At 40.1% G+C, this 15,561-nt stretch overlaps 1 protein-coding gene across 1 annotated transcript in view; it reads right to left on the reverse strand.

Moving 5' to 3' along the window:
• The window catches only part of LOC138040774 (dynactin subunit 1-like), a 23,683-nt gene extending 8,142 nt beyond the window's left edge, over positions 1-15,541 (reverse strand). Inside the window, exons 1-9 of the mRNA XM_068886446.1 lie at positions 15,280-15,541; positions 7,656-7,834; positions 6,591-6,821; positions 5,928-6,050; positions 4,214-4,285; positions 3,077-3,184; positions 2,189-2,285; positions 626-704; positions 142-265 (exon numbers count right to left, since the gene is read on the reverse strand). Coding sequence (XP_068742547.1) covers positions 142-265; positions 626-704; positions 2,189-2,285; positions 3,077-3,184; positions 4,214-4,285; positions 5,928-6,050; positions 6,591-6,821; positions 7,656-7,834; positions 15,280-15,433 — 1,167 coding nt within the window. The 5' untranslated portion in view covers positions 15,434-15,541. The remainder of the gene's footprint in view (positions 1-141; positions 266-625; positions 705-2,188; positions 2,286-3,076; positions 3,185-4,213; positions 4,286-5,927; positions 6,051-6,590; positions 6,822-7,655; positions 7,835-15,279) is intronic.
• Positions 15,542-15,561: the final 20 nt, after the last annotated feature.

The raw sequence follows: 15,561 nt of genomic DNA on the forward strand, positions 1-15,561 counted from the left end.
CCAATTCAATTCAATTAAAAGAAATTATTATCTGCTATCTTCCGTTTAAGATATGCATTACCAACTACATGTACATGTGGTTAATACAGATTTGCGAGTTGATTAAAAAAACTTAAAAGCCTTCATGTCTCAACCAATAACCTGTAGTTCCTCAGATAGCTTGTCTCTTTCCATCTGCAGCGATGTGTTCCCACTTTGCAATTCTCTGACCTGTTTCTGCAAGGATTGCATCTCTGATTTATCACTAGCTTGCACTTCTTTCAGCCTGAATTCAGAATGATGCAAACAAGTTTTAAAGCTGAAGCAGCTGCATGTGTACATATCTATTAAGCGGCCTTCACACGGCAAACTTGAGTTTGCAAACTCAAGTTGGTGTGTGCGAACGGCACAAAAACAGTCGGCAAACACGTTGGCAAACTGTTGGCGACAAACAAAACTTGTCTCTATTCTTGCCAATAGTTTGCCAACATGTTTGATAACTGTTGTTGTGTCTTTCACACACACCAACTTGCGTTTGCCAACACCAGTTTACAAACTTAAGTTTGTCGTGTGAAAGCCGCTTTAAAAAATAGCAAACCAGATGAAGGTTAGTGATCAAGGGACAACAGAGCTAATCATACTGTACCTTAAGATTGCTTCCTTTAATCTGCTGTTATGCTGCTCTAGTTGTTTTACTTGAGCATTTGTAGCTGCACCTTCAATTCCTATAAAAGAATACAGTGTTCTCTTGAAAACAGTACTACAATCATCATCATCATCATCGTCATCCAATTTTGATCCAGGTTTATCCCCATAAATGGGGGTGACCGGATTTACCCCACTTTGGCAGCAATCTCTTTAACTCCCACTCTCCATCATGCTCGATTCATGGCATCCTTTTCCTCCAATCCAACATTCTTGCTCTCCTTCTCCGCTTTTCTCAGAAAATGCCCATCATCCCTCCTCAACACATGCCATCTCACTCCCTTCGCCTTTGCCATCTGAACCACTGTTTCATTCAGTCCTAACATCTCCATTCGGTCCTCTGTCCTCTTCTTTTCCATCAGATTTGCACCATGGCCACACATTGCTCTCTCGGTCCTTCTCAAAATTGCCATCTTATTTTCCCTTAGACACCATGTCTCACTCCCATACAACATTGCCAATCTTACATAACTCCGATAAACCATTCCTTTCATCTTCAGCAAGAACCTTTACCAATACTGAATAAACAAGTGCACATAAATGTACACTCTTCATCATCAGGTTAAAAGTATTATACTGAGCCACTGCAATCAGTTTTTTTCTGAATAGAGTCCAGGGTTTTCAAATGACTATCGAAAGTAAAAATTACGTCATTGTAATTGCTATGCTTGGCAATTGGTTGTAAAAATCTCGCGCAAGTTTATTAACCAATGAAAAGAAAAACCAAAACCAATCTTGACAAGTTTCCATGCACGATTTTTCCCCTGGTTTGAGTAAGTTACTTGGAATTGCTATGAATCTGGATCAGTTCATTGTGCTGCTTGCAACTGCTGTGATTGGTCAAAGTAATTACTTTGGTATTTGTTTTACCACACTCAATTGAAAACCGCTATATACTGTTCACAACACAATAAATACCTCTTATTAACCGAGTTCGAGGGCTGTACTGTAAATTACGGCCCGCATTTTTCCTCTTAGATTTATGGCCCAAGCGTGAAGCATGCACACCATAAATCTAAGGGGAAAAACAAGGGTCCCTAATTTACAGTACAGACCGAGAAAACCAGGTTAGTAAAGATATTTATAATTTATATGTCTCTGTGGTAATCATCCACGTGGGAAAGGAAACTAGTTGAAGTTAAGTGGAAGGTTCAACCGCCATAAAGATCTGAAAAATGATAAAACTTTGACATTCTTGGCTTTTTAAAATAGTTGCTTGCAAGATTAAAGTAGTTAAATTACATGTTTATGCAACAGAAAAGACATGAAAAACGTGCTAGAGAATGTTACTCTCCTTGTGGACCTTTTCAAACTAGCAGGGGGGCAGACTATTAATTAATTCAAGTTAACAAGCCAAGAGCAAGCAAAGGCTTGACTCAGGGAATGCCCAGTACCACCCCAGCAGAGAGGATGTGTCCACCAAGTTAGAGAGGCAGGCTTCCTCCATCCTGCACCAGGCTGAATAACAGTCAAGATTCGACATCCTACAAGTTTGTTTGTTTACCTCCTTCGCTGATTTCATTTTTCAAAATTTCTAAGTCCAGGGAAACTTCCTCTAGTTTATCCTTCAATTGTTCATTTTCTTGTTGCAGTGATTCCAACTAAAAATAATATAAGTATTGGAATTAATCACCAATACAAATAAATAAGGCATTGCATGTCATGTGTAGTGAAGTATTGACCACTACATTTTCCATAAGAATACACCCAAATGTGCTTCACAACATTAATAATAACTAAATTAATGTACATGCTAAAACTTAACTCTTCAGAGATTCGCTTTTTTTAGAAAACCAAAGTTTTGGAGTGCTTTACCTTTAAATACAAAAGTGGGATCTGATGTTACTGTATTTAAAAATAAGTCACAAAAAATACTCTACTTAATAAATAGATTTCATGTCATTTTTGATCTTGATGACACTCATACCAACAAGCTTATTATATACCTAGTTATAAAATTAATGTTGTATGATCAATACTTGCACCCCATGTTCCTGTTAATCATTTGCAAATTCTAATATCACATCCTACATGACATGTTCATCCAGTATGTTATCTGTGCAATTTATCATTTTTGTAATTTGTCTTGTAATACTAGTGGATTGGGACCTGCATCATTAGTTTTCATGAATACCTCTTACTAACCAAGTTCAAGGTCTGTACTGTAAAACTACGGACCAAGTTTTTTCCCATTGATTTACGGCCCAAGCCCAAAACGCACCGGCCATAAATCAACAGGAAATAACAAGGATTTGTAATTTTACGTTTCAGGTGTTAGCCTTGTGTCGGAGCGAGTTTGCTCTTATGAAGGGCTAATGCTCAAAACGCCAGCAGTGGTCGATAGCCTATCACATCAACCCAGTTGATAAACTCATTTCCATGTAGTTAATACCCTTTCTTCTGCCATCTCTTTGTCTAGTGTTGCCATTTCCACAGCCTCTTGCAGTTCTGTCATTTCGTCACTGTGCTCTTGCCGATTTTCACTGAGCTCTTTTAATTCCTGTAGAAATGGAATTTCCAAATGGTCTGGATAGCACAAGTGTTACTAATATTTAAAAATTCAAAAGTGTGGTTGTACATGTATTTTCTAAAATAAATTATTAGAAATGGAATTGCTGCAACCATCAGTTACAACCGGTAGTTCACACTGATTTGAGTTGCACAAAACATTCTTGTATGACGAAAGGCTGGAAGGACACACCAAGGCATCAGATAACAATATTCACTGGGCAGGTTGTTTAGGTTCTAAGTTGTAGCCCTTGAAAAGTCCTTTCTCAGTGTGCCTGTCATCTCATTCAAGATGACATATACTGTGTAATGGTCCTTGTCACAAAATTATGGTCTGTATTGTATGTCACTGCAGCAGCACTATTACAAATAAGCAAGTGCCAAAGCCTACAAAAGGTTTTGACTTGTTTATTGAAAAATGACAAGATACATAATGATGGTTCAATTTTATAACCTGGTTCAAATTATTTTTTAAACTAGTTCAATTTTGATTTTCCTTTGTTTCAGATTATGATAATGAATATTATTAGACAAAGAAAAATCAATATTGAGCTGGTTTTGGCAGCAATTTAAACCAAGAAAATATAAACAACAACATACATGTATGTACAGTGTACCATTGAAATTTGAATGCAAATTACATGATAATATCTAGATAAAATGGCAGACTTGCCAATTTGAAAACACTCTACAAACCCGTGCATTATGTACATTTGTAATTTTAAAAGGATGCTATGATCTTATTCAGTGATTTATTTTTGTCATGGAAATAGCACAAAGACTAGGATTAAGGTCTCATTTTTTATTGTACTTTCTGTGGCCATAGTAATTTTGTATAGATCTACATTATTAGCTCAAAATTAAAAATCTCTTTTTGCTCCAGAAACTTGATTTTGCAACAAATTTAAGATGTCTCTCTCAGTATTCTAATTTCCCATCACACGTGAGGGTAATTAAAACAGAAAATGCTTATTAGAAGAGGAGAAATTCACCGCAATTATTATGATCAGGCAAGCCTTACCTTTTTTGTTGCATTCAATTGAGCTTGAAGATCTCTTTGGGCCTCTTGCCATCTTGTCTTGTATTCTTGCATCTATGTAACAAAATAACATTGTTTCAGATCTCAGATTGTCATCCATAGCATTGGTAAACAACATCTCGTGATAATTATTATGGAAAAGGTCAATGCCGGATAGGAGCTTCTGATACTAGCCATAAATAATTTACAAAATTAAAATGTACTTAATTTCAGGAGGATGGAATAGTAATCGCAGAAATCTTCTCTCTTTTGATGAAACATTGGGCTTAAAGTAAAGACTTGTTGAAAACTGGACCTGTATTATGTAAATTATAAAACAGATGAGAGGTAGCTAAAGCTTGTTGACAAAAGAGCAGCTGAAGACATGTTGTTTCAATAACAACAAATATCACCATCTGCTGAATCTGAGAATTGAACATACATGTAGGTGGGTCCACCTCCACACTTTCACTGATCTGTAAATTGAGATAAGCCAGTAATGTTTGAAATAATTTGATGAATTATCTCTGATAATGACTTTTCATTTTCATTCTTTGTATTCTAAAGGCACTAAAAAAGTCACCATCATGAATATGTGTCAAAAGATAATGCAAACTGAGAAGCACAATTTAAATTGAAAAAGCTAAAAGTACAAGGAACATAAAAATACTAAAATTAAATATATTGAACTTTACTTCAATACAAAATGACTGAATGAATGTTGGCAGTTTCTAGGCTACAGATGAATAATTTGATGACAAATTTCCATGTTTGCATATTAAGTGCAGGTTAACTAAAAAATTGTTACACTATCAATAAAAAATTCAATTAATTAATTAACAAAATTAATAATAATTATGAAAGACAACTACAATAAATTTTTTCCATGCTCTTGATTCATGTCAACCACTGACCAAAGAAAACCTTACGAAAAAAATGTCTAAGCAACCCTAGCTTCACAAACTTATGGCAATATTGCCATAATTAACAATTACCATGACCATTAACACATTGAACCCTGAGAGTGAGACTTCAGCGGAGATTTTACTCTGTCTAACACCAGACGAGTTTACTGATCAATGGGGAGCAGTTCAGAGTCAATGGATTAAGCTTTTGTCTATTTGCTTTCATGACTTTCAGCTTTCATCAACCATTTCATTAATTCCCTTATAATTTTGTCATCAGATTTCACTGGCAGGCCAGAAAGAGAAAAAAGAGACATTCTTCTTCCCTGGTTTATACCTCCCCCTCCCCTTAAAAAAAGACCTTGAGTCACCAATCCAGGCATCCTGGCACCTCTGTCAAACTGAGAAGCAATATACATGTAGAAGTGTGGAGTGACATTGGACCAAACTATGCTAGACAGGTGACAAGAATCTCCAACATTTGATGCCACATGACTAAAAGGTCCCATGGGCACTTACCTACAACAAACACATACAGTGTACACATAGATCTGACCTTCATCAATCAACCATGCAACCACAAAAAACATTTTCCGTGCATGGGAAAGGCACTCAATAAAGATGATGATGATGATGAAAAAATATTATGCAATGATTTTTTCATTCTTTTCTAACTACTATTTAACAATTTCAGGCTTCTTTTTATTAATCGCAGCTACCATTCTTCATAAATCAACAAATAGCCCCCTCCTCTTTCTATTTCAAAATGTAATTAAGGTGCATTTACCATTATACTTGCATTCAGTCTGTACCTGTTCAAGTTGCATTCTCGTTTTTTCCAATTCTTTCATCTTTGCTTTATCTTCTTGTCGTTTGCTCCTCAAAGTTTCCAGCTTCTCCTCCACATCAACCAAAGCCTTCTCTTTGTCAAGAACCTACATGTACAGTCAAGAAAAGTGAAACTGCACAATTTTGGATGCAGCTCAAGTTTTTATAAATATTTTCTTTCTTTAGCATAAAATCACAACTGAACCCAAAAGAAAACTCTCATTTCCATTTCCCATCAACATAAATGGACAAAATTATCGCACAAAATCTCAATGAACACTCCACTGACAACTTTCTGATATCCAGTCACTGCCATGTCTTTAAATTAAGAGCATGCCTATGAAATAAAGAGGCAGGGTCAAATTTTGCCTGAAATCAGACACTTGCTTAAGACATAGCCTGTGAGCAAGCTCTCTTGCGAGGTGGGTGGGCGGGCAAGGAAGAGAGCTTGCTAGCAGGCTACTCAAGACAAAGACATACACTGTTGTACTAGACTACTAACATGAAGGATTTTTTTCAACTAATCTATGTGTACCATAATGCTCACTGACAAAACAGCAAAAGGAAGGAAAAATTTGCTTGGCACCAAATATTCCAATCAAAAAGGATTAATTTTATTTATAACAAACACAATTAATTTTTCCCACCTTTTTCTGAAGCGCCAAGTATTCATCAGCAGATATGGTTGGACCTGAAGTTTTCTTCTCACTAGACAGGCTAGGGAAGGCAGCTACCGCAGGCGACTTGCTGCTGGGGGGACTGTCAGCCGGAGGCAGGTCAGGAGCAGAAGATACGCTGGTTTTTGGTGTTGGTACCTTGGAAGAAGGGGGTGAGGGCTTGTTACTCTCATTATCCAAGGATCCTCTTGACCCAAATGACTGGAAAATAAACAGCTAGTGAGAAACACCACGCAAAATATTAAATTTTAAATAATATTAAACACAGATTTTAGTCTGTCCACTAACAGATAATTTCCTTGTCAACAGAGAACATCAAAAGGGTTAAAACAGGGTTCAGAGACACTTACATCTAGAGTTTATGGTAGAAAAAAACAATGTATCAAATAATGTACACAGTAGAGTTGTGCTACTAAGAGCATTCATGCACAATGCAATGATTTTGTAACTTATGCATTTTACGGCTGGGACAGCCCCAAAAATAATAGGTGCAAGTGTACATGTATCAATTCCGAGGAAGTGTGGGATCATGCTCCCCCCCCCCCCCCCTCCCCACCCCATGTATTACCAAGTCTGAAGGATACATACCAGTTCAACAAAACATTTCACCATTTTATGAACAACATTTTTTTTTAAAGAAGACAAGGAATAGTGTCAACAGTTACGATATTGTGGTGCTCGCTCATTGTGCGACTCTCCATCGGCAATGATTTTAGTTACTGGCCTTGATCTGAAACCCTTGAATTTTGGCTGGACAAAGTCCAGTGACTTCAGGGCAGATCTAGGATAAGTAATGACCAGTTTCCAAAACAATGAAAAAGTTTCTAGGGGGTCGGGGGGGGCATGTTCCCCCGGGAATTTTTTGGATTCTTACTCTGGACCATAGTTCCCTTTCCTGTGTTTCTGACAGATTTGGAACCCGGTATGGATCCGCCCCTGGACTTACATTAATTTCCAGTACATACCTATTTTGTACCAGAGTTTGCTTGCAGCTTGCTAATGTACAATCATGTGACAAGAAGGATCTGTAGTTACCTTTTCTTTCTTCATTGATGCGGGCATTGGAATAGATGACAACCCTCCAAGACTTGAACGTGATGTTGAGCCACGAGATGGAGTTGGCAAAGAGGATACATCTTCAACCACTGAAATCTGAGACTGTCTCACAAATATTCCATGGTTTTCTTTACATTTGAAATATTCTTTTCCTTGAACTGAAAATGTGCATAATATCTCATTAATTATATTGGAAAAGATTCAGAACATTTTGAGTGCAGTTCACTGTAAATGACTTTTACTTTCATAACAGCCTATCTCAGGGGTGCAGGGATGGCGGAGTGGTAACAGCACTTGCCACCCACCAATGTGGCCCACGTTTGATTCCCGGACCCTGCATCATATGTGGGTTGAGTTTGTTGACTCTCTAAATTCTGCACTGAAAGGTTTTTCTCTGGATACTCAAGTTTTTCCCTCTCCTCAAAAACCAACAATTGATTTGTATTAAATGATATTTTAGAATAAAATAGATGTTAATGCTGGTAAGCAAATACTGGGCAGCGCCTGGGAGGAGAGCGTGACTTCCCATCACGTGACTACCTTATTTGGCTATTTCATTCATCCCGCCATGCAAGCCTTCTCAGTTTGACATTTCCAAAGCTCAACTAGTTCTGTTTTTTCCGTTGAGCAATTTAATCTTTGCTGGGGAATTTGCTGACCTCACAAACGCGGTTCTTTTACGCCCCTTGCGATCTCAAACCTTTTATTTATTACTGGAACTCGGGAACAATTTATTGAACGGCTTCACACCGTTGTTCCTTCCGCACCATCTTGTAGCTCGCGTACACCAAGCGTCCATCTGACCAGCAGAGAAACGTTCACACTCCACCGTGAACCCCCTTTACTTCAAGTGCCTCTGCTGAGGAAGTTTCATCCTATATAGACCCACCAGCAATTGTCACCATCCCTGACGATGCGCTGCTTGAAACAGCGGTCAAAACGGTCAAATTTTATTCCAAGATGGCGTCCAAGCAAGAAGAGCTTCACACACAGACACGTCCCCAACCACGTTAGCCACTCTGATTTCCATCATCGTGGACGAAAATCGAGGAATCTACCGCCAAATCAGTTCCTGCTCCAACCTCAATAGCCTCCGCCTCAATCTGTGCAACCTCGACAAACTCCCGCCATTTGCTACTCACCGACGACTTCGACTTCATCGCCAGCCTTCTCAACCATCCCAGTGCCAGCAACAACATTCCTTCCCCATTTTTCAAGGACAGTCGCCGTTATCAGCACATGTTCCAACCAAAGTTAAACGCGCAACATTAAAGGGTGAGTATGTTGAGTTTGTCGCGGTGCTGCCAGAAAACTCGCGCCTTTCAGATAACGACCTTCCCGGGCTTTTTCCCGGGCTTTCCATTTCCTTTATCGGTAAACCACAAAGAGTTCCCCCCTCCTCTCGGAAAAAGTAAGCCCAGCTCAATTCTTGTCGGCATTTTCTGTATGGTTTTCTCAGGGGTGGATCCAGGATTTTTCATGAGTGAATTGCACCAACTAAACTAGGGGGGTTTGGGGGCATGCTCCCCCAAGAAAATTTGAAATTTGGTGCTCTCCGAATGCCATTTTCCCGCACCATCATAACATTGGCCTCGACAGTCATCCATAGATAGTCCTAAATCAGCTATATTAAATCTTTGAAAGCTGCTCCTGTCGTTCCATCCTCACAAAGGTAGAATCCCACAAACCCTTCTCTGACTGTTTTGGTTGAATCAAGAAATCTGATCACCACTGAAAGATTTTCTGTGTTTGATACGTCAGCTGCTTCGTCAGACATAATAGAAAAATAATTGCTCTCCCTGATTTCCTGCGACAAATTATTCACTATGATAGCACCCACAGTTGTAATCATCTTGTTTTGACGGGTTTAGAAAGAAATATGTCGCATTCCTGAGTGCAGTTTTCAAGTGACGTTGCAGTGTTTGATCGCCACTGTCAATTCGAAATTCTAATAGTGCCTGAAAGTTTCCAGAAAGACTGGCATTTTGTGGATCATCATCTCGTGGACCTCTGAGGGCTATGTTGTTTCTTTCGTAAAAATTGTTTGTCTTGAACAGGGATTTCAGAATTTCGCGATTTGTTTTGATTTGTCGTTGAAGTAAGCTGTTTATCCGTCGATCAATTGGGAGCGATTTTCTTGTCATATTTCTCAAAAAAAAAAAACAAAATTAAAACAAGAAGGATAGTTGATTTTGTGAACTGCAATAAAGGGCTGAAAAATAAGGTTTGGAAGAAATTTGAGTGATTTCTGCAAGTCACTTGAACTACTCTGGATCCACCCCCGGTTCTGCACTTCTCACTTCTTTTCCCCAAAGGGCGGTAGAGATGTTCCCCTATCAAGCGACCATTCGATTACCCAAAGGAAGTTGCGGGCTTGGCATGGCCTTCCTATGATGTTGACTTTCGTAGGAAAACAGCCACAAACCTCCCCCTCTAAAACAGACATCTAACCCAGGGTCCAAATTGACTTTTACATTTTGACCTGTTTTATGGATACCAGAAAGCAACGACCGCATGGTCTTGTGTATGTGTCAAGCATTATCTTTTCACTTTCAAAAGCGCACATTTTGGAGAGGAAAGGTATCCGACCTTGAATGTACATGTAATAATGAAATCTATCTGCCCCCCTAGTTTGTCGAAAATTTCAGCTACGGAAACACTAGTCACACCCTGTCAAACACAATCTGCCATAGTGGTACATTCCTCACACCAGTCCTTGAATCTCTTTACTGAGTCGTTTTTCCCCCTGCAATACATATTTTATGAGAAACAACGGCTTGTGAGGTTATGGAGGTTGTTAATGGAAAAACTCCTTCATTTCTATTTCAAAACAGTCTCAGGATAAAAAGTAAGACACCTCTTGGCAAACAGATCTGACCTTAACAATGGTGACCAGTTGTGAAATTCTGGTCGCCAGTACTCAATTTTTTAGTCCCATTAGCAACCAGGAAGGTGCAATTTCAGACCCCGTAACCTGCCTCCAGAATAATCCCCATTCACCCTTGAGGGAGCTCCAGGGAATGGCCCGGAAAAACCACTACTACCCCTACACAGCCCTTCCCGTTGGCCTACGGAGTGCCCCTTCATTTTTAATCAGCTTTCCATATCCCCCTCCCTGTTCGACCTGCTCACAAGTTCACCCTGATCCCTTTTGTTACTCATCTGTGCAATACAGGCCCCTACAGCGCGATTATGTTTATCTGGCAGCACTTGACAACCTTCACATTGAGTCTGGCTGTCTCCTGGACATTCTGGCTATGCCAGTCCTTCACAAAAGTTTGAGGGGGATCAAGCTCTCCCATGGGAATGCAAGAAGGCTTGCCACCTGATCACCTCATCAGTTCTCCATAGCATCTAAGTATACTAAGTTACAACCTTTTAAGTCTACCAAATGTTGACTCCTTTATGTTTTGGGCTGCATTTACCCTTTAATTTTTTGGCTTCTTAAGAAGCAGCGAATTTACCTGCAATGGAAATTTTGACCCTCAGTCCAACCTTGCTAGAACAGACATTTCTTTCCATCCCAACATCCTTCACCCTACTTCATTTGACACTGCAATTTAAAAGTCCAAAACCGACCCTTTCTGGAAGACAGCCAGGCTCAGTTTTGCAAGGTCAAACTCAGACCTTTATGCATCGTCTGCCCTGCAAGATTATATGCTCAAAACTGCAACTCAAGACCCTGGCCAGCTACTCTTCAGCTTCTCCTGTGGACCATATCTCACCCAGACTTCACACACCAACAACTTATGGTCTCTCTTAAACCTCTGTGACAATGACAGCTCCTCTTCTGCCTCTCACAGCTTTAGTATTGGTGCTGCTACAACTGGCAGAATCACTGGCATTTACAACTGGCTCTTCAAATTCTGGGTCGCTGGAAGCCTAACACATACCAAGCTTACATCAGGACTCCAAAGGAAACAATATGTCAGGTTCCTCAGTCATTGGCCTCTTGCTCCTCCTGCTAACAACCCCCTGGAATCCTTGAAAGCACTTGAGTATCTCATTGAAACTTGGATTTTTCTAACAATCAGTAATGATCTATGACAGTTCCTTGGATAACTTAATTCATATTTTCCTGTATCGTCCTGAACCTATAGTGTTTTCACCTATGGGTACAGCAATCATGTTGGCATCCCCCTGGAAGCCTGCTGTGTGCATTTGCTTCCCCCCTCCCCCCCCCCCCCACCCTCATTTCTCCTCGATACAATTGTCTTTCATCCCCTTTTTCAGCCACATGCCAGCCATCACATGGGTGAAAGCACTATCCTAAGCTTAATGCCATGTTTCTCCTTTAAAACAAAAAAGGAAAAAGGCCCATTAGGCACTTGAGGGTTTTCTGTGACATTCTCTTTCCTTGGGCTTTCTGCCCTCTCAAGTTCATGTAGTACTATTGGAAATGACTATTTTGACGGAAATGTTTTGCACGAGGGTCCTATCCCCTCCAGCCAAATGTGTTGTGCGAGGGTCCTATCCCCTCCAGCTGAATGTTTTGTGTGAGGGTCCTATCCCCTCCAGTCTAATGTTTTGTGTGAGGGTCCTATCCCCTCCAGTCGAATGTTTTGTGTGAGGGTCCTATCCCCTCCAGTCGAATGTTTTGTGTGAGGGTCCTATCCCCTCCAGTCGAATGTTTTGTGTGAGGGTCCTATCCCCTCCAGTCAAATGTTTTTTGCGAGGGTCCTATCCCCTCCAGTCAAATGTTTAGTGCGAGGGTCCTATCCCCTCCAGTCAAATGTTTAGTGCGAGGGTCCTATCCCCTCCAGTCAAATGTTTAGTGCGAGGGTCCTATCCCCTCCAGTCAAATGTTTAGTGCAAGGGTCCTATCCCTCCCAGTCAAATTTTTTGTGCGAGGGTCCTATCCCCTCCATTCAAATGTCTAGTGCGAGGGTCCTATCCCCTCCAGTTAATTGTTTTGTGTGAGGGTCCTATCCCCTCCAGTCTCTATGCGATGCCCATTGGCTTTGGTTTGTTTGTTTGTTTGTTTTTTTTTTTTTTTTTTTTTTTTTTTATGCTCATGTCGTACTTTCGACCCCTATCTCCACTCGTCGGTTCTCTACTTTCACCTTTGGGGCAGGCAATATTTGCTTTTCGCTATTGCAACTCCGTGGAGATGGGGTCATTTTTTCTCCCGGTCAAATTGGGAGCAAAACCACTAAATGGGCTTCGCACAGGGCACTCCTCGTTTATCTCGGCGTTTTGGGCGGGGAATTGCTGCCTGCGGCACCCCTTCAGCCCTGTGCTGAAGCCCCGTTAGGGAGGGGGCATATTGTTACTCTGCTGGACTGGGTTAACTTGGCCCCAGGACATTATGCCAGCAACTATGCCCGCCTTGCAATACAGGCATGAGGCACCCCCTCGGCTAGTTGCCGAGGCCCCTCATCCGGTGGTCCATACCGGCGGTGGGTTTTATCCGCGCCTTGCCAGTACATTCCCTGCCCCTCGTTTACGCCCAAGTTTTGTGTATTGTCTTTTATTGCGCACCAAAGCATTAATTGTTGATTTCAGTTTACAGTGTCCCCAATTAGTGCTCCAGCGCTAGAACCAATAGGCAATTAAATAAGGTTCCTTTCCTTTCCTTTTCCCTTTTACCATCATTATTAGTCCTGAAAACCCACAAATTAAATTGTTCAACTTTCATTACTTCAGACTATTTGACTTTATCAAAAGGGCAGGGTAAGTGAAATGGTAAGAGTCATTTCCTTTCACCAATAAATGTGTCCCAGGGTTGCTCAACACAGCATCAATAATATTGTATGGATTGAAGTTAAGGTTCTTGGTTCTAAGAGGAGGAGATTGGATCTATTCCTACCACCATCATCATCAGTATCATCAATTTCATGATATACTGTTCTTCTTTACCATTTGCATTAAGTGTAGCAAGGTAATTTAGTATCCTGTGCAAACTTTCTTGTGACACATTACGCAATCTTTCCTCCTCAACAAAAGTCTGCTGAAACGAGCTGGAATCTACGTAGACCAATCACAATGGACTTCCAGATTCTGCAGATTCTTTGGACCCTGAGATATTTTGTGCACGGTCACTGCAAGAAAATGGGCTTCGAGTGTTGGGCATTTAAAATCGCTGACTTAAATTCTGATCAAACGGAAACTATAGCGTATAAATTTCATGCTTTGGCTTAGATGTTTGCGGCTCTTCACAGAATGACTGACCACAGTAGAATTCATATGGTTTAAACATTTTGCTCCCATGCATTTCAAACCTACTTGTGGCGTTCGCTTGGGATTGATGTCATATTTACATTTCTTTCTGCGCTATTTCAGTGGAGTCTTTTCTTTCAAGTAACCCCATTTCTTTTAGTCCTTTGGTTGAACTGATCTAAGGTTTGCTTTATTTTTCAAACCAAAGAAACACTGAGTATGAACGATCAACTTGCAAGACAAGAACATTAAATCAATTTTTAAAATGATCATTGCCAAAAGCAGCCAGACAATTTCAAGCTTGAATGTAATGGATTTTTTCAAGCTTTCTTTTCACTATTGTCCTTGTTGTGTTCATTGCGCTTGAAGGTAATGGTTCTCATGCAGTTCAAATACACTTGCAATACTTTAATTTTTCATTTGTATTTATATATTTCCACGGTGCTTTCAATTTTAGATGAAACAACACCGGTACCATACCCTTGCTAAGCACTCCCATTTTCACTCGCGAGAGGGAAATGCATACCCACCTAGGAAACAAAATTAATGCTTCTGATGAATATTTTTGAAAGGCTTCATCCCCTGTTTCATCCAAAGAAGACGTTGATGCATCAGTGACACTCCTACACTGTAGGGGAACAATCTACACAATGCGGAATTGCCCCTATGTAACCTGCACATGCATGATTTCCACATGACAGTTACTTAACAAAGGGAAAATAATTTGTGGCTTGTTTCAGCAGACCTTCGTTGAGGAGGAAAGATTGCGTGATGAGTCATAAGAAGGTTTGCGCAGGAGGCTAACAACAGATCAGTGTTTTTGCAGATATATGTAGGATTGACCCAATTACATCTTGCAGATGCACACACATTTCAATAAGTGTCACTAAATGTCTCCTAGCTCTTTTCCCAAACTTCAACATGACTCATGTCTTGGAATACAGACAAAGTGTCCTGCAAATACTACTTCTCAAGTAAAGTAAACAGCTGCATCTACCCTCAACGAAAAATAAAGCTAACCTTTACCCTTACCGAATTGTTGAAAATGGGTAGCAAACGCTTTGACTTAAAGGGACATTTTATGTTGGATGTCAAAATTGGGTGTGCATCTGATTCGGGTAAATTTTAGACAAAAGTATGTGTTTTTGTACATGTACATCAAAATTAATAGTAACCAGCCCAGAAAACACTGGGTTACATATAGATCGATATTGGTCGAAGGAAATCGATTTATTGGTAAATTTTTGTCGGTCAGTAAGTTTACCACAATGTTTTCATTATTATTGTACTGTTTTGTTCTGAGTTGAAATTCCAGCGCGCGCGGTAGATTAAGCTTACATTTAATTAATTTTTTACCGACATCATGAGCTGATCAAGACGAAAACATCAACATTACTGTAAAGCAATCAACTTTTCCCTTAAAAAATAAAATTCTTTTATCTACCTGTTCCATCGTTTTTTCCCTTCGCTTCATCCAAAATTACACCAATCCACTTTCCCGAAGCAAACATGGTGGCCCCAACATAGGCCACTGTGCCCACAAGCCCCTTGCCAACGATCTCCACTCTCAACCCAATTCTAGCGTTAGGCCCAGACATTTTGCTTTCTAAGAGAGCTGGAACAGTGTAGATTTAGGCAGGGAAATTGCGGTAGCCTTCCTGTCACCTGAAAGGATTACTCAGACGTTCTCGACGTTCCTAAATCAAAATGGCCGCTCAAGCAAATA

The sequence above is a fragment of the Montipora capricornis genome, chromosome 3 (assembly GCF_036669925.1).
Source record: "Montipora capricornis isolate CH-2021 chromosome 3, ASM3666992v2, whole genome shotgun sequence".
NCBI classification, from domain to species: Eukaryota; Metazoa; Cnidaria; class Anthozoa; order Scleractinia; family Acroporidae; genus Montipora; species Montipora capricornis.